Source organism: Solea senegalensis, unplaced genomic scaffold, assembly GCF_019176455.1.
Source record: "Solea senegalensis isolate Sse05_10M unplaced genomic scaffold, IFAPA_SoseM_1 scf7180000015199, whole genome shotgun sequence".
NCBI classification, from domain to species: domain Eukaryota; kingdom Metazoa; phylum Chordata; class Actinopteri; order Pleuronectiformes; family Soleidae; genus Solea; species Solea senegalensis.
The window spans coordinates 25,893-44,864 of NW_025321256.1; the positions used below are offsets into that span (position 1 = coordinate 25,893).

General features: G+C 39.9%; 3 protein-coding genes across 9 annotated transcripts in view; all 3 read right to left on the bottom strand.

Moving 5' to 3' along the window:
* Positions 1–383: 383 nt before the first annotated feature.
* On the bottom strand, positions 384–3,034 carry timm10 (translocase of inner mitochondrial membrane 10 homolog (yeast)). Its single transcript, XM_044017216.1, has 2 exons — positions 2,807–3,034; positions 384–600 (listed from the first exon to the last, which is right to left on the bottom strand). The coding sequence occupies exons 1-2, from the start codon at positions 2,875–2,877 to the stop codon at positions 405–407; spliced, it is 267 nt and encodes an 88-aa protein (XP_043873151.1). The 5' UTR covers positions 2,878–3,034; the 3' UTR covers positions 384–404.
* A 609-nt stretch (positions 3,035–3,643) lies between these two features.
* On the bottom strand, positions 3,644–11,948 carry LOC122762059. The gene is made up of 7 exons (XM_044017217.1): positions 11,675–11,948; positions 10,427–10,542; positions 9,306–10,336; positions 8,518–8,613; positions 7,474–7,930; positions 4,960–6,618; positions 3,644–4,157 (listed from the first exon to the last, which is right to left on the bottom strand). The coding sequence occupies exons 2-7, from the start codon at positions 10,527–10,529 to the stop codon at positions 3,862–3,864; spliced, it is 3,642 nt and encodes a 1,213-aa protein (XP_043873152.1). The 5' UTR covers positions 10,530–10,542; positions 11,675–11,948; the 3' UTR covers positions 3,644–3,861.
* A 568-nt stretch (positions 11,949–12,516) lies between these two features.
* ctnnd1 (catenin (cadherin-associated protein), delta 1) overlaps positions 12,517–18,972 on the bottom strand; it is a 28,845-nt gene continuing 22,389 nt past the window's right edge. For 6 of the 7 annotated variants that reach the window (XM_044017223.1, XM_044017219.1, XM_044017224.1 and 3 more), the window contains 7 exons: positions 18,759–18,886; positions 18,131–18,281; positions 17,843–18,038; positions 17,537–17,730; positions 17,157–17,204; positions 16,921–17,003; positions 15,948–16,042 (listed from right to left, as the gene is read on the bottom strand). In XM_044017223.1, coding sequence (XP_043873158.1) covers positions 15,983–16,042; positions 16,921–17,003; positions 17,157–17,204; positions 17,537–17,730; positions 17,843–18,038; positions 18,131–18,281; positions 18,759–18,886 — 860 coding nt within the window. In that variant the 3' untranslated portion in view covers positions 15,948–15,982. Of the gene's footprint in view, positions 13,959–15,947; positions 16,043–16,920; positions 17,004–17,156; positions 17,205–17,536; positions 17,731–17,842; positions 18,039–18,130; positions 18,282–18,758; positions 18,887–18,972 lie in introns of those variants that run through there. The other variant, XM_044017221.1, reaches the window with a different exon arrangement.

The window sequence follows — 18,972 nt, forward strand, 5'->3', positions numbered from 1 at the left end:
TCTAGATGTTTGGTAAAACTGAGTTTCTGCAGCAACAACAATGTATTTCAGTTTCTGCACACATGGCAGATGAAAACAAGAAAAAAGTATGTATGACTTAAAAATAACATAACATGTCCTAGTTTTTCTTTATTTTCAGTCTTTCTTAGGTAGCTGCTCGAGCACTAAGCTCCAGGCTGTAGAACAGATCAAACTGATCCAGAGAAGCAGTTTTAAGATGTACAGCCGTTCCACCAGGTGTTCCAGTGCGTTGGCCAGCCCCTTTTGCAGTTTCTCTTAAAGGCCCCAACATTTATTTTAATTTCTTTTATAAGTTTCCCCATCATTTACATTAAAACCCTAGCCCATGCAAACCCCAGCTCATGACATGTAGTAAACCACCCCCATTCCCTCCATCAGCGCCTCTATCCGCTCCCAACAGCTGCTTTCCTCATCATCTCTTCATCCTGGACTGAGAGCTCTGTCAGTTTGCGTCCCAGCCTCTCGTGAAGGTCCAAATACTTGGCTACGCAGCGGTCCAGGCACACAGACTCTCCCTTCGTTAGCTCCGCCTCCTTGTAATGAGGTGGTACACACTTCCTGTGGCAGGCGTTGGTCATTCTGGTAGAGAAGGGAAAGTGGGTAGGTGTTAGCCACAGTCATCATTATGACTCGACAAATGTCGGGGACATTAATGGTGCCTGAATAGTCATTTACTTTTAACTGCACACTGGTGTTTGTGTCTGTGTTTTGTATGTTTTGTTCCAACCTGATGCAACTGCCATATTCATATTAAGAAAGTATGTTGTTTTTACTCTTAAAACCTCAAACTATAAAAGGCATTAAAGCATAAACATTACTCTCATGACAACAGCACCGAACTTATTCATACAATATTAATTTACCGGTTGGCAAAGTCCTGTCTACAGTTTCTGACGAATCAATCTGAATCTTTTGTGTTGGGTAGGTGATCACCCAAGTATGTTCCCCATTAGATTTTAGCAAGAAATTACCCACAAAAAAATTATCAATAGGTCAGATTTCAAATTTAATTTGGCATCAGGCTAAATTTCCTTTGGATCTGATCTAGATTACAGATTTGACCAGTAATTTAAATTTAACATGGGAAGTCCAATTTAACAAGTTGTTAAAGAGTCATTGTCCTGCTTAAGTAAGATGGCAACAGTTAAAAGCAGTTAAACTTCCTCTTCCTCAGAAAGTCCTCTGGACCTAGTGGAACAAAATGTAAACATTTCAGGTGAATGTGACGCTTTTGTAGAATAATTCTAAATAGATATACAAGTTTGGCGCAAATTATGTATTTAGGTGAACCCGTTGAATCATGGTCTCCACAAGGGGAATGTAATGACCACTAGATGTCACCAAAATAAAAGTCAAATTACCTTATTAGTTAATTTGACAGGGATAATACTCTGTTGTGAATACAAATATAATCATACCCAGAAAAAAAAAACTGTGCTATGAACTGGCCAAAATATATCTGGGGGTGGAGTGGCTCAGTGGTTAAGACCGGTACCCTGTGTGCGAAAGACATCATGGTTGCAAGTTCGACTCCACCCCTGGCTGATTGAACTCAATTCCATTGTAAGTCGCTTTGGATAAAAGCATCTGCTAAATGACATGTAATGACATGTAATATCTTACATAAATTAACCATCCTCCATTGGTTAAAAAAATAAATAAATCATAACTTTAAATCATCACAAGTGCAGTACCAAAGTATTCAAAGTTTGAAGCCCATCAAGCAAACTGTTCAACATACACATTAGACCAAGTGTCATAAAAATTACAATATAAAACATGAATATTTTAGATATCTTTCAAAAACTATTAAAAGTAAAAACAGTATTATTATTTATTTGGCAAATAAACTTAACTCACCTTTTTATACATTTGAGCCGACTCACTGCTCTGAGAAGTGAGAAATTAATCCGTCATAATAACCCACCACTAAAAATAATTTTTCTGTTCAGGAATACAAAAAATATGACTATACTCAATTCCGCGCCAAGTTATATGCCATTTAATTACTACTAATCACAATTCCAATTCTATCATTAAATCCTCGTACTTTTAGTTGAGGCTATCTTCAATTCCAGTTTAATATATTTTAAAATATTTAAGTAATATCGGATATCAACAAACATGCCAATATCTGCTAATATGACTCATGACTAAAATATATTTTTTTTTACACAATAAAGACATTTATATCGCCATATGCTGCGACCCCAGTATGAAAAATATTATGCTAATTTCACAACAGAAGAGACTAAATGACCTCTGCAGTTGGGCAAAATGAAAGATGTATATATTGGTAACGGTCAGCCCAAACACTCCCGACATATAGCGTCATATCAGATATCAATATAAAATATCACAATATTTTAGATTCCAAATATATATCTTCAATGACATATTCAACAAGATGTCTTTGATTCAGGTTTAGTCAGAATTATGGACAGTGATCTTCAATATAATTATAAACTGACTTTCCCCATTCACGTGAATGGGAAATGGGACATTTAACCATTTAAAAATTGGGACAATCATTTTCACAGCAGTCATTTTAACAAGTCACAGTAGGAAAATGTAAATTGACGATGGCTGAATTCCAATTAGTTTCCTCACTTTCAGTGAGCATGGACGCGCTTCTTTTCCTGCTTCGTGTCAAAATATCTGCAGTACAAAGCCCCGGTTACATATGATACATATCCAGATTAGCTATTAAATAATATTGTATTATTGTAATTGTGTGTAATCTAACTGAGGGACAGCTACACGATTAGCGGTTAGCTCCACTTACCGGTTGTACATATCGGCCATCATCTCCACCTCCAGCTCCGCCGCCAGTTGCTGTGCCTTCATGGGATCCATGTCCGCGCTTCGGTGCTGCTCACCCCGCCTGCTGCCTCACACTCAGTCCGTCCCGGTGACCCTCCGCTGCAGACACACAAGACTACAACAACCCGGTGCTTTTGCTGTGTAACCTTCAGCTCTCTCTAGCTGTGAGAAAACACGTGTCAACACAACTTCCTGGCCCACTTCCGCTGTCAATAAAGTTGGATTTAGAAGGGGAGCGAAATAAAAGTGTGCCATCTAATGGAGAGCGAGTGAAACTGTAACAGTGGTTCCCCAAACGTTCTCATTAGGAACCTATATCTTTTGAAAAAACAAAACAAAACACCAAAAAGAGTGATTGTGATAGAAAATTGCAGCCATTGGTTTTGGTATGTGACTGTTACTCTGTTATTTATATCAACTTTAACTATGGATAAAGTAACCTAAACCTGAACTACGGATATAACAAAGTACATCATGCATCTTTCTCTTATATTAGGAACTAATTTCTAATTTATCTTTGACTAAATTAGTATGTCTGTGGTACAAGAGCAGTTAATTAGGTTGACTTAATGAGGTTTTAAACATATCAAACATTGAGTTGTTTTCTTTACAAAAATGAATAAAACCCTGAGTAATCTATACTTTACATATAAAAGGTTTTACAAAACGCATGAAAAGACAAACATTTTTTTTAATAAACCATAATCGTGTTATTTACACAAATACAGGTTCAGAATATTTCTTTTTTAAACAGCTGTTACAGAAGTGCTTTCCACATTTATCAGTCTGACAATTGAAATTTCTCTCAAAATGTAAAATTATTAAATTTATTAACAACCTATAATGCAAACAACATTAAGAACCCTTTTTCCCTTATTATCAAAATGAAACAACACTGTCAACCTTGTCTGCTGATCCAAATGACTGGGATAACCTGTGATGCAGACACACCACACAACTGTGTGAACTTAAATAAAACAGGAACTCAGAGAACTTAAAACTATACGCGTGACAACGTCACTCTGCCTCATCTCCTGTCACATCAATCTCGTTCATGTCTTCCTCCTCTTCATCTGAACTCATGTGCATGTTTTGGAGTCCATCTTCTTTCGTCTGTGTTTTGACTGGGGAGTAGAGCAGAACATCCACCTCCTCTTCCTCCTCATCCTCCTCACACCCTGAGGTCCTGCTGATCCCACAAGCCTCTGACAGAGGAGGACCAGTTTTGTGAGACAGGTCAGTGTGAGATGAGACTTCATCATGCCCGGCAGTCTGCTCTGTTGTATTCAACTGACCTGTATCACAGGTAGTCCCTGTTTTTAAATAAAAAACAAATAAATAACTTATTTTCCAACTTATTTTCAGTCATCTCTGTGTAACAACACACCATCAGAGTGCTTTTTTCGGTCCATTTCTGTCACTCAACACATTATAAAGTGTTGCAGGGCAAAGTATAAATCGGGCTTAAAGCAGCAGCATGTACATTTTGAGGATTTTTGTAATTATTCTGTCTCTGTTCTTGGTGTTTTCAGTCTCAATCCAACCCGTTTGCAGTAGTCTGTCTCACTTTACTGGCACAATGTTGCTGTTGCGTTTGTCCAGATTAAAAAAAAAAAAATCACCTCGAGTATGCAGTACAGGAATATTGCTAGTCTAAACGTGGCAATACCTAGATACAGAAAGAGTCATGTGGAGCTGATAAGCACTGTGTGAACTCATTTGCCAATGGTTTTAATCTAATGGATATTTGTTGATATTTAAAATGTACTGTACATTTACTGTACTTTAATTTGACAAATACCACTTTACATTTCAAAAGGAAATATTGTGCCATTATGAGTTGTAAAATTTCAGACTGAGATTTTTTTTTTAAATGAAAGTGCTCTTTAATTCAGTTTGTTACAACCTATCTGTCCAATTGACAGCCATGATGGTTTCCATGAAGACACTCCAGTAGCTGACGCTTGGAATAAATCATTTGTCAACTTCTGCTGCAGGCAACAGACCCACAAAGCTTATTAAAAATAGTCTATTGTTAAATAGCAGGAGTTCAGTTGAAGTGTCTAAAATCAAATTATTACATTCACTGTAATCAGAACAGAACAAACACCAAACCTTCATCAGGATTCTTTGGTGGCCTCTCCCTCTCAACTGCCATCTTGGTCACCTCTTCCTCCATACCATCAAAGAGAAACGCTGTGCGATCATCATCACGTGACTCACAGGTCTCCTGACCAATAGTGTCGTCTCGCTGTGAAATGCTCTTCTTGTATGTTGATTGACTGAAAATTTGATTGTGATTTTTATCGAACGCGACACCAAAAACCTCCTGAGATTCTTCACTGGTGTCTTGGGGCCAAGTCATGTCTACATCCACCTCTGACCCCGTAGATGATTCCTTAATGGTGTCGTCTCTGCTGGCCATCACTTCACTTTCTATAGCTTTTGCAACTTTATTTCTTCTCTGTCTTTCCTTTGACTTTGTTGTTTTCGAGTGTTGCATTTTAATAAGCTTTTGAAACTCCTTCAGAATGACCACTCGTGGGTAGTTGGTGGCCCCAGGTTTTCTTACTCCAGGGTTTCGTTCGGGGATTCTGTCATTAATACCTTCATCAGGTTTGTCATTTCTCTCAACTTTTATTGATGTTGCAGCTACACTCTTATCTGTATTTGCATTTGTTTTGTCATCTTTTTTTTTTAAATAACCCCTGGTTCTGATCCGGGTTGGGTTGGTAGTCATCCTAGACTGTCCAGATTCCTGCATCAGACTGTCTGTGACTAACAAAGGTTTGTTTGGTTTCCCAACATATTTGGACAGCAAGTTTGAAGAACTTGCAGCCATTTCTCTTTCCTTCGCCAGCACGTTGTTGCTTGACAAACTAACTTGACAAATGCTCAAGTTGATTTGACTCTTTGTTGCATCACTGACTTTGTGCTCTGAGACAGAAGCAACAGCATCTGGTGGATGACTGGTGACCTGTGGCCTTTGCTTTTTCTTCTTAGGTTGTACCGATCCTGCTTCAGTGCGACGTTTCCTCTTCTTCCTGGGTTCAGGTTTAGGCTCTGGAGCACTTTTCTGACCAGCAGATTTCTCTGTTTCTTCCACCTCTTTTGCAGTACATGATTCAGTGCAGGTTCCCTGATTCTGTTGATTAATATTCAAATTTTCCTGTTTCTTCAACCAAAGGCCCCTATTTGTATCCTTTGTTAAAGGGGCACTCTGTGCTATGGTGCTCAGAGGAATCTTAAGTGTTGAAGGGTTTTCTGTGAGCCAGGGTCGCCCATATAGAGATGGCTGTTTCTGAATTTTATCACCAAGGTTCACTGGGTTGACGAGAGAAGGGTGATTTGGCAATGAGGTACATGAGGGTAATGGCGAAAGACATTGAGGAAGCCGCATATCAGCCATGTAAAGTAAAGACAGATTATGCATGGACTGTAACTCCTTTCCATTCTTCAGGGGTAAAAACCCAGGATTGTGCTGTCCATCTCGGGGAGATGGTCCTGGGAATGCTGGGAAATGCATTTTCTGCCCAGGGGCGAAGAAAGCTGAGGATATGGCAGATCTTGGTGTAGGTGCAGCAGGATGTAAGCGTTGATGAGATTTGAACAGGCTCTGATGGCTGCTTCCATCTCTCTGCCACATGGATCTAACAGATTGGTGATACTGTGAAGGGCAGTCCTGCTGCTGTTGGATTAACGCAGCATTTGGTGGTGCAGAAAAAAGTCCTGAACAGCTGGGCTGGTTCTCTGATGTCAAACAACACTGGATACCTGTACAACAGATGGGTAGACTGCCATCAGAATTCCCTGAGATAACAGAGCTGAGGTGGTTTAGGGCTGCAACTAATGATTATTTTCATAATCAGGTATCTCATAATCTTGTTTTGGTCCATAAAATGTTGATTGTTGTTTCCCAAACTTTGAAATGAGAAATTCTAATTATTCAAGAAAAAAGCATTCAAACCGATTAAACATATCAAAATAGTTGACGATGGGTTTTAGGTCCTCTTTGACAGCTTGTTATTGATTTTGTAAATTATTAACAACTTGAGAAAAATAGAAAAACCTGCATATGCAGGTTGATACCAGTGTGACTGACATTGTGTAGTGTCCTACAGGTGCCAGGTTGCAGGTGACCTCTGTGAATGCCTACAAGGTGTCAGTTATGGATTCAGAAGGGGATTCCAGGTTGTTATGGGTGACTTTTCTATCAGTTGCCACTTGATATGGCATAACAAAATAAGTATTCAAGGAGCGAAGCACGAATAAAACGTAAATATTGAAGATAAAGCAAACATGATATTTCGATATTGATATTTTTTGCCACCAAAGTCCAAAACAATCTCCCTCTGTCTCTGAAATGAAGTAAAATTTAGCAAATATGTAAAAACCAAACCAAACACACGTGTCGGGTTTGAAAGAAATCTGAGGATCAAAGAGAAGATTAAAATAACTGACAATAAATTTAAACTGTTATACAAAGAAATGTTTTCCTGTGCAGCACTGCACCTCTCAGTGTATACTGCCTGCCAGAAATAATTAGAGTAAGAGAACAATAAAATACTGTCTTATTTACTGGTTCTGTAATCTTTTTGTTAAAAAGGGACAAGTAATTAATTTACATACCTGTATCTGTTGAGGAGTTGCAGTTTTGTGCCCCATCTGCTGCTGCTGCTGCACTGACAGCACTGTGCACCTGACTAGGCTCTATGTCTTCATGTGTAACTGGGACCTGCAAAGCTGTCGGTTGGACATGATGATGAGCCTTTTCGCAGTCTCTCTCCAGGTTGGGTAGGATGTTGAGGCCCATCATGATGTCCTCCAACAGCCTCTCTATCTGCTCAGACTCCTCTACAGATCCCTGACACTGGAGCAGTGGGGAGCCTTCAAGGCCATTTCTTTGGTTCAGAGTCAAGCACTGAGAGGAGGTGGTTTGGTGTGGTGGTGGTGTTTTATGGGAGTTGTTGGCATCAGGCTGAAGGGAATGAGAGTCTGGGTTCTGTACTGGGCGTGTCTGGTCAGTAGAGGGAGTTGGTGGAACATTTGGAAGGTCCGTGTTTGAAGTTGTGGGGTCAAGGCAAACCTACATAAAGAAAAAAGGTCCAGTATGTAATTATTATTGACATCTAGTACTCAGACAGCAGAATGCTCAATCTTCCCTTTCCTAATAAACATATCAGGGAAATACAGTGGCCTTCACATACCAAGAAGTATGTTGTTCCTCTTTTTGCATACTATGCTTCCACTTCAAAACACAAAAGCCTGTTTTGGCTGGTTTGGTGCAGCGTAAGATGGAGGTCTCCATAAAGGAAGTACATACTATATAAAAGGCTTATTTTTATAAAAGGCTTATTTTAAGTAATTTTTATTTTTAAGCGCTTACACTTACAGATTATACAAACAATTTATTTCTGCCAATAATCTAACCTGAATAAGGCCATAAGAAACTTATGGATTATTGGTGTCCATATAAACAGAACTGTCTTTACGTACCATCTCTAATCCCACTGCATTAGCTAGTTAGTGTTCTGTCCCAACAATTATTCCCAGACACATTCTACAGTGTCTAAGTGATTCAAATTCTGATGACGTTTTCTTTTAAACACACCATGACATCCAATTAAATCACTGTGAACAAGTGTGTTCGTATAACTGTGATACTTATCTTACCTGTTCGAGTGAGGCAAGAACTGACACGGCCTCATCTGAGTCTTGCACACTCACCACCTCCCACATTTGTCCTTTGGTCCGCCGCCTCAGCTTCACCTGCACGACACAAGAAAACACAATGACGATGAGAACAACGGTGTAAAGAGTAGGCTTTTCTTCATGTCCTGTCATGCCAGCCTGAAGGCAACACAAACCCACAAACAGCTGAGTCATGACAATGTCATGAAAAGAAACTATCAGAAAAACATGACTTTTTTACTACGAGCACCTGAGTGAGTAATATTAGACGTAAACTGATTTTTATTCAAAAGTTTATTTGACAAAGTTCAGTATGTTTTTAATACCCAATTTAGTTTTAACATTATTTTTATTCAAAATATTTACTGCAAGTGCACTGCAGAGTAGACACATAATGTGGACTGGAGAATCAGTTACTTAAAAAAGCTTGTGTATCACTTGTTACTATTAAATAGTTCTATATCAATAAATCCTTGTCTGTTAATAACGTAACATAACATAAGCTTCATACTTGGCAGACTGACTGACTAAGTGCACTAGAGTGCGTCGTGCTGACTTTGACGTTGTCAGGATAAGAAGTGCAAGAGAAATTGGTAAAAATGTGACAGATTTATCGTTAAAAGAGCCATGGAAAACTCCTTTCCGTCAAACACTAATTAAGTTTGTCAGAAAATTACATACACTAATCTTACACTACAGCTGAAGGCCACAACCACAAATGTAAATAAAATCAGTTTTACCACAGTGTAAATGACACAGCTTCTTCTCACCTTGATGGAGATATGTGTGTCCTCCATCATCTCCTGCATCCGTTTCATCTTTGCTGGGCTCTTCATACCAAAACTGACACGTGCTGGTCTCGTCTCTCTAGACTTGGCTCTTTCTCCTCCTGGCATCCCATCTTCACGAGGCCGGCTTGGCTGCTCTGTATCTCCTCTGTTCTTGGTTGTCTCTCCATCCCTTTTTCCATTCTCTGGATCTGTCCCATCCTCAGACAATACCTGTGAGCTGTCCTCAAACTCAGATGACTGCTGGCAGGTGCCATCGTCCTGGTGCCTTGGGGCATTTGAGTTGTTATTGAGAGAAACATGGACTGTCAAGGAGTCACTGGACAGGGCTGGAGTTGCTATAGGATTTATAACAATGCCAGACATTGGATCTAATGAAGAGCTGTCAGCACTTGGTGCTCTGAAAGGCCTGTGGGGAATGACTGAGCAAGACGTGAAGTGAAATTGGTTATCAAGTGTGAAGTGTTGGGGTTGAAACGAGACAGAATAATCCAAACTGGGATCCACAGAAGGTGCAGATTCTGCAGTTGGATGTGAAGTTTGTGTGGAAAGATCAACAGAAACAACAGCTTTATCAGTCTGTGTTCCTGTAGTTCTCTTTTCCCTATCCTTCCTTTCAACGAATGCAGCCTGAACTTGTGCATCCTGCCTCCACTTATCACTTGTTCCTCTTCCTTCTGTGTGGAAGCCATTCTCTCTGCAGCTGCAGAAACTCTGCCCGTTTTCCAGGACTTGTGCTCCCCTCAAACCTCCCCCTTTCTGTCTCTCTACAAGGTCTGCTATCTCAAACCGGCGAGCTAAGGCCATAACATCATTCTGCTCAACACTTCCTTTTACCTCCAGCTCCCCAGAGTACAGCAGACTGACCAGTTTCAGCAGAGTCTTTGCCTTCACAGCGTGGAGCTGAAGCTGATGCTTCTGGCCAGATGGAGGACAAGGGGAGGCGGACAGCTTCCGAGACAGGTACGGACTGAGAGCTGCGAGGACGCAGCTGTGGGTGGGCACTGAGATACCTTCAAAAAAGAAACAAACCATTTTTTTCCATTTCTCTTTAATTCAAACCTTCTCTTAATTTTACGTAATTTTTTCCAACTTATCCTCACCCTCAGTGTGTAACAGGGTGTCACAGAACTGGCCATTGTTTTGTTGTTTCTGCAGCTTGCCCAGGAGGTGCTTCTCAAAACCTGGCCACCAGTACCTTTGCATGACCACATGGACCCTGAGAAAGCGTGAAGACAGATGAGAGAGAGGGTGTGTGACTAGGGATAAGGTTCAAATATTGGTGAACACATACAGTGTAGTAAATGTTGGTGTCAGTGCAGCCTCCACTCAAAACCAATGTTGCCTATGAATAAAATTGTCTCAAATTTAGTTTTCCTTCTCATCAATATCACCATCAAGCTTTAATATACCTTCACCAAGGAGGATGGGTTGATATTTTTGACCATATGTCTGTCCGTTTGTGATCAGCATAACCCAAAATGTTAAGGGCCGATTTTGATTAAATGGCCCATGGAAGACATGTATAAATCTTTGAAATGATTCAGACACGTATCCAGAATTGATTGGTCAACAATTGCTGACCTTGTGACATAGGGGAGTGAATTGACACTATTGGAAAATGAGCATCCTTGGTTGAGGTTTGGACTCATAGTTTAAGATATGAATACAATTTAAACAGCATCTTCGCTGAATAGAGTAGTGATGCAACAAAAACTGTATAAAATAGTAATGTATATAATAATAATAACATTATTGCTTCATATGAAATTTTCGTCCTTCACAATATTTTTTTATTTTTAGTTTAGTTTGAAACAGAAACTTACTTGTTACTAACTTATTACTTAATGTATGTGTGTGTTTTCCTTCAGTTACAGGTTTTGTTTTGCAATTGAAATTTCTTTGTCAATACAAAGGAGATTTTTGTTAAGTGATTCGTAAAATTAAAAAACAAAAATACACACAAAATGGCGACACGGCTCAACAATGACCCTTTTGGCTCTAATTGCATCAGGGCTGGCGAACATGACGTTCAATGTTCTAATTCAAGATTCATTTCGATGGTGAATTTTCCATACTTAAATGTTAGCCGAACTCAGTTAGCCACTGGTTCCAGCTGAAAACATGTGCATTCATTTAAGTGTTGCCTGATTTAACATGTGGCTAACAGCTAGCCTAATTAACAACACAAACACGTGGGAAACCAATGTTATCAGTTTAAAAACAGCATGAGTTATCCAGCGTGTTCACCAAATGTAACTCTTTGACCTAATTTCAACAGAATAACTCAAGTTAAGGGTGATAGCTAACTCACACGGAGCAGCAATTAGCAACGAGGAAATCCCACTTACCAGTATTTTCTTAGGTGTTCAGTTTATTACACTTTAATTCGACAGTGAATCCCCGAGATTTAAGTCATCAAACCCAACCATTAAATGTTCAACATATCTAACCCTTATGTGAAATACCAGAGCGCTGACTGACAGCGACACCAAGTGGTCGTTTACACCAACGACACCGTTTTCCAGTATCAGTGTGGTGATGATCACGAGGCCAAAAAGAAAACAAAGGCTCAGAGAAATCATTTTCTTTTTTATTAAAAACAGTATTGCTAGTTACATAATTCATTCATAAATGAGAATGTGCAACTTTAAGAGCCAAGGCAAAGAGATTAAGGTGTAGTTCAGAATCAGATAGATTTCCCATTAGTGTTCCAGTATCCGATGACTGATGGATTTCGTTTTTACTCACTAACATATTTTGTATTTAATTAAGACATAAACTTAATGGGTTTTTTTTTTTATCTAAACACAAAAACTGATTGCATATGCATTCACCCAGAGCACCCAAAAAAAATTAATCCCAATCAGAATATCAAAAAAAGAAACATAAAATCATTAAAATTAACAAATATTCTCTTGTATATATAGTTTTAATGTGCTTTTATTTATCTTTTTCTCCACTTTTATCTAATAGCAAATTCTGGTCTAGGCCTCCTTACACAGATTTTCTACCACAAACCCTCGCACTCCTCTGCTTTGCTCTCCCTCTTCAAAACAGTCCACTCTGGAAGGCAACTTGTTACTTTTGAGAAAATGAGGCTCCCTCTGTAGTGTGTAGTGTTTCAGTTGGCATGGAAAATAAAGAAAAAGGTTTGAATTAAAAAAAAGAAAGAAGGGGAGGAGAAAACACATTTCCCTCCCGAGTGCTTCTTTTAATCTTCCACTTAGCAAGTATCTACATCTCACTCTGCATTGGGAATATGCATTCTGCGACAAAACAAGCACTGTAACAAAAGCAGACAATGCGGCGTATTCTCCCATGTACTGTTCTGTAGTCTTAAAGTCAGGTCAGCTGTGGGGGTGTTAAAGCAGAACACATTACAACAGGACTCAAGAGTTTTATACCTCGTAGAAAAAAAAATTCCCAATAACAAGAACTCTTACAGACAAATAAGTTCACAATCTTCCATTATCTTGCAGATTTGAAAACCGCTGAGCTCTATCTACAGTATAACTAGTAACCTGCTGAGAAAGGAAAATACTTTTTAATTGGTTAACAATGTCATGTTGGACACGCTCATCAGAACTATCCTGAATGAGCGAGGCACTCCAGTTAGACCATCTTGTGTGTACACATTCATAAGATAATGGACCTGTGGGTTAAACAACACAGACCCAACTGAATCCCAAGTTATCGCCCAAAATATTACAAAGAGGCGTACATATAAGAGAGAGATAGAAATGGTTGATTTCCTCTGCTCTAATCATGTCCCCGTCAATATCTACAGATCACAATCAGATACAGAAACACGCAGCAGCCCCATAAACGTTGGTTATCTGCATACAAAACAAAGCCCATGACAGTTTTCAGTGTAGCTGCTGTTAGAAAAAGAGAGTGTGTGTGAAGTTCTTGCATTCAGTCTTGGCAGTCGCAGCATAAGCAGTGTCATTTGGCACATGTACATCACTGTGGTACTCAGCGAAGCAAAAACAAGAGGAGCAACCACAACCAACACAGAAGCAGAAGATTAACACATACTGGATTCATTGATAAACATAGTTTTTGTAATATTTTAACCATCAGAGAAAGAAAAGAGAGTGTGAATGAGTGGTCCTCCCAGTTTCTTCAAAACAGAGTATAATAGCCATTTATGTAAAACTTCCTAAAGTGTCCTGTTCTGATTTCATCAGTCTCATAAGTCTACACTCTGACATCCATGAATTTACGTAAGTCCTTGGATGAAGCCTCTGCTTTTTTCTTCAAGAGAGAGCATTAGTTTCGTCCAGGTGAGTCATAGTGTTGTAGTGTGGAGATGTAGTGTTGTTTGAAAGGTTAGTTTTTTTTTTACTTTCTTTCTTCTGTTTGGGGCTTAGGGAATCGCAGAGCTTAAAGTGGTCAAAGTGTCACATCCGGTTGTCCACAGGGAGTGTGAGCTGCAGTGGAGGAATGTGAGAAAGAGAGACAGATAGAGAGAAGAGGGGAGCTGCAAAAAGAATAAGGAGGGACAGACGAGTTGAGCGTAAAAGGATGGAGGTTCATCCCATGGGCGGTGCTGTGATCCCCCGGTGTCAGTTCAGCAAGGGCAGTAGGTGGGAGGAGGCTGTCGTCTTGTGATGCACACAATCAGTTTTTCTGCAAGAGAAGAGCCAGCAGTGTGAGCATGTGCGTGTGAGGCGTTCAGGCCTTGCTGGGAAGCAAAGTACACACTACACCACTTTCAGAGTTAGAAAATCTCTTTGCATCTGATGCTACAGCCTTCTGGCCACATCATCCGCTCATTTCCAGTGATACAAGGAATGTCAACTACGGCTGCAACTAAAAATTATTTATCGATTCATTTGAGGATTATTTTCTCAACTGATCAATTGGTTGTTTGGTCCAAAAATATTTTTGGCCAAAAGAGACAGCAAACGCGCTTTGGACACTTGCTTGACATTGTCTGAGGAGGTCTGTGAGACATACAAAAGAGTCAACTCCAAAAGAGAAATCACCACCACTGGAATTGTGACTAACAATCTACGTGGGTTTATCTGTAAGTCTGTTCTTCTATTAGCAACGTGCTGTCTACAGTTGTTGACGGATCAATCTGAATTTGTTTCTGATGGGTAGGTCATCGCCCAAGTATGTTCCAATTAACTTTTGGTAAGAATCAACTGAATTCACAATCTCAGACAAAACCTAGATTTAAACAAAATGTTTAAAATGTGTGCAGGACCAGACACTGTATTAGAATAAGTTTCATCCAGATCTGATCCAGATAACAGATTTAACTGTGACTTAACTTTAACATGGGAGGTCCTATTTTACAAGTTCAGATGTGTATATATCAGCACCATATTAACAGATCAAGATAGATATTTTTTTTAACTTATGTTAATAGCAATCAGCAAGTAAGATCGGAGCTCTCCGAGTGCACTTGTAGTATGAATGGAACTGTGGCCATTAATGTGCATGCAGAAATGTGAAGCTGCTCTCCGCGGACACGAAACGTGGAAAGTTTGGTACAAGCCTTAATACTTCAACAGGGGTTACACGCTGCACGATTTTTCAACAGGAGAAGCGTATGGGTAATCAGTCTCTTCTAGTCGAGGGAGTTTGAATGTATTCTGAGAAATTGTGACAGTCCTAGTAATAAGTGACAGTGCAAGCTGCGTGAAATCAGGATTAATTTGTCTTCAGATTGACCTCTGAACGTTTACTGAAGCAGAGTGGTTCATGATCTCTTCCGTTTCTCTTTCCTTCTTCCTCTTTGTTGTTATCCTCTTCAATTACCCAATTACAAAGGAACAGAGGGAAAGATGTGGTATAAAACCAAGCCTACTCAGGTCTACAGATCACCTTCTGAACTTCTAATAGTGGTTAGGCTGAAAATCTTGTAGTGTGAACTAAGCTTAATATTCAGATTCACAAGAGAACACGATGGCTGCAGGCAACAGAGTCATATGTTGGACAAAAATGACACAAACATATGGGGTAAGATAACAGTCAAAAAGATGTGCACATACTCGATTGTGATTTATTCAATGTGAATACGAATTGACAACCGTGAGAATATGATTCAAAAAGTTAGGAAAGATTTGAATCTACAGTTACGAATTTACAAATCTGACCTTCTTCCTCGTTCATCTCAACGCTAGCTGTGAACTCATGCGCAGTGTGGGAAATCGATGAATCTTCTGCTCAATACACAATACCTGGGGCCGCTTTGACGTATTTTTGACGGTTATGTGACTTCGTAAATTCATAAATGTGGATTTGTTTTTTTGTCACAGTTGTCACAATTTGTATTCATGTTGAATAAATTACAACCGAATATGTGTGCATCTTGTTGACAGTTATCTTACCCCATACAAACTGCGCAGAGAAAAAATAAATCACATCTAAAAAGGAGAATTTTTAAAAAGTAAAAAAAAAAATTATTATTAATAATAATAATAATAATAATTACTGACACTTTTCACCAGCAGAGGGAGCAAAAACAAACAAACATCTGAATACAGTAGAATGGAAGCTCACTGACAACACTGGTCACTGTCAAACACTCACGGTCATAGTTGTACAACACATCTAAACCATTAGGCCATACATTGAGCTGAGAGAAGCAGCCGGACACACACATACCATGCGGTGACATGCAGTGTGACAGTGGGTGTGGCCTAACCATCGTAAGACTCCATTAGAGGCAAAGAGGCCTGCCTCTCACCATACATCCCTCCCTGAGAGAGAAAGAGAGGGAGGAAAGATAGAATAGTGTGTGATAAATAAAGACACAGAGGAGCAGAGAGAGACGACGAGGGGGTGAGAAAAGAAAGAGGGTTACATGTGAAAAATGTGTAAAAGTTAGTGAAATAAAACAAGAAGGGAGAGAGAGAGAGAAGTAATAGGGAAAACAAAGTAAAAGATGAGACGAGGAAAGACAGAAGTGTTAGAGCAGATTATTTTAATGTTAGATTGTGTTACAGGGGAAAAAAGAACATGATGAGAAGACGCACAGCCACCTCGGTGCTTTTAATGAGGCATGCATCAACATGCCATCTTTGTGTGTGTGGGAGAACGTGTCCGTTCACACGGTTCCATTTTTCAGCTGGAAGTGAAGAAATTGGACTGTATATTGAGAGGGAATATGTCCCAAAAATTATACTGTTTTTCCCCCAATTTTATCATCATCAAAATTGGAGGACAACACTAATATTTCCTGCGTTTAATGAAAATTGCAGTGTTAAAAGGGAGAAAGGAAATCTGTCATGTCTGTGACAGACTCTAGTCTGGTCTGCATTAATACACTGTGAAGTGATTGACTGAAGCACTTACAGTCATTATAGGATTAGGAAATGGATGAACGCCATGTGTTGCTGAGTTTTGATTATCATGTAAGTGCCGGCATGCAGGTTTCTGTATGTGGCAGAGTTGTGGTGTGAGTATGTGTGTTTACTTGTATTTGTTGAAATGAGGGTCTGCCTCAGGAACTGGTTAAGTTTAGGACTTAGATGTGAATTATGGTCTGGTTAAAGTTAGGGTTAGGCATTAACTAAGATTTACTTTATCTGGACATAACCTGTGTGTGTGTTTACATGGGTGTGTGATGAGTGTTTACCTGTACTGCATCTTTGTCAGCAGGTTCGAGTGTGTTATCCAGCGTGTTCCTTCTCCCTCTCTGGTCCAGTGTGGAGTAGGCATCTTAAAAAATAGAGATCATCTTAAACTAGAGATAAAAGTGTGTGTGTGTGTGTCTGTGTTATTAATAAAGGTCATGTGCTTTTCGTCACATTAATTGTCAGCAGTTCTTGCCAGCTGTGTCTGCATATATATCATTTCTATTTTCACACTCACCTGGTCCCATGTCATTCATTGGAATCATTTCCCTGTCTCCTTTGCCGCCTGCGAAACAAAAGTCAAGTTAAATGGTTCCCGTTCTGTCAACCAGAGCATCTCTTGCTTGCTTACTTGAAAATGACTTAGAATTACCACCCGACATTATATTAATTACTCTAGATTTGGTTGACACCTTAAAAGTTTTTATGGGTTCTCCAGCATACAGTAAATGTATAGCAATTTTAACATGAACACACATGGCATTAAACAACAAAAACATATATTAACTGCAGCCTTTGCAATTTTCAAATCACTTTGTTTCAATTTCATAAATCGTTGTACAGCCCTAACCGCTGTTTGTAAAGCGGCTGTTTGCATTCACTTCTTCACTTCCTGACCTTTGTCTATGAGTGGCAGAGTGCTGTCCTCATAACCCCCGTTGGTCCTGGTGTTGCTGCTGGGAGGGTTTAGGTTGACCATGAAGTCTGTCTTTTTCCAGCCGTCTTTCTCCAATGTGCGTCGCAGCTCCTTATAGCCCCACACTGTCTGCAGCACCAGACCGGCACCGCGCACCTCCCGCTCAGAACGATTACTGGAGAACAACAGAGGCAGACAGGGATGGAATTACATAGGGAGAAGGGGATTGTTCAAGAGGTTACTTTCCATTTCAGAGTTCTAAATTGCTTGCTCTTATCAGTCCTCACCCGTCTTTGTTGATGAGCACCAGTCTCTCGATGCCCTGCGAAGCTCTGAGGGTCTTGGCTGCTTCCAGACTGGAGCCCAGTACCTCATGAAGTGTGCTCAATACCGACACCACTGTCTCTTCTGACAACGCTCGCACTGGCTGACTCTGACCACCACCGGGCAGGTTGGCCACCAGGTGAGGCACTGCATGTTTACCTAGCAGCGCAGGAGATGTCCAAATATTAACCCACACTCAAACACGGGAGCTAGTGTCTTGCTGCAAGAATCTTTCTGCCTCTAGTTCTCACCTAGTAGATCTCTATTGCGTGCATCAATGGCCAGATTACGCAGGGCTCCAGACATGGCGCGGACCACACGGTCGTTTCCATGGGCCAGCAGCTCAGTCATCATGGGTAGACCCTTCTCCTGGCGCAGCAAGGCACGGATGTATCGCCCATACTGATGAAAGACACACATACATTTTTATTAGATGATTCATTGGTGTTAAAATGCATGTTTATAATTTATTATCTTCATCTCAACTGCCTTTTATGCTGTAACACTGTAAACTTCCCATTGAGGGACTAATAAAGGATAATCTTATATTATAATGTATACGCCATAAATATGTCTACAATGATATTTCTACTGACTGTGTAACACATGAACCAAACCATCTTCATCATGGCATATGACGTCAAGTGTACATCACTGTTTCTCCTAAAATATCCTCATGTTTTGCCTTTATACACATCTAGTAGGTAAAAACACATACATCTGCCCTCCTTTTTCAAAGTGAAGTAATTATTTACACCTTCTGTCATCAATTAGAGCATGTTTGCTCTAATTCCCATAATCTGGGACAGTCCTTTCTAAGCACAGGGAGTGACTATGCTGTAAAATGGAGGAAGAAGATGATGATGTAATGGTTCTTACTGTCCAGCGGCCGGCACACAGGTTCTGAACAGCTCCAGCTGAGGCTTCCAGAACTGTGGGGTTCTTGGACTCCTTCAGTAGAGAGGTGTAGATGCGAACTACCTCTGGCTGGAATAGCAGCTCATAACCTACAGAGAAAATAGAGAGAGTCAGAAAGGAGAACAGATGTGATGCACAGATGTGAGTTAAGAGAGAAGGTGTAATTGGTGGGGAT

Excerpts from the sequence above, each read along its gene's own strand:
- timm10 (XM_044017216.1), bottom strand. The coding sequence starts at position 2,877 with ATGGATCCCATGAAGGCACAGCAACTGGCGGCGGAGCTGGAGGTGGAG. Across the intron at positions 601-2,806 it reads ATGGCCGATATGTACAACCG|AATGACCAACGCCTGCCACA; the intron begins GTAAGTGGAGCT and ends CTTCTCTACCAG.
- LOC122762059 (XM_044017217.1), bottom strand. The coding sequence starts at position 10,529 with ATGCAAAGGTACTGGTGGCCAGGTTTTGAGAAGCACCTCCTGGGCAAG. Across the intron at positions 7,931-8,517 it reads TTCTTGCCTCACTCGAACAG|GTTTGCCTTGACCCCACAAC; the intron begins GTAAGATAAGTA and ends TTCTTTATGTAG. Across the intron at positions 4,158-4,959 it reads ACCAAAGAATCCTGATGAAG|GGACTACCTGTGATACAGGT; the intron begins GTTTGGTGTTTG and ends ATTTAAAAACAG.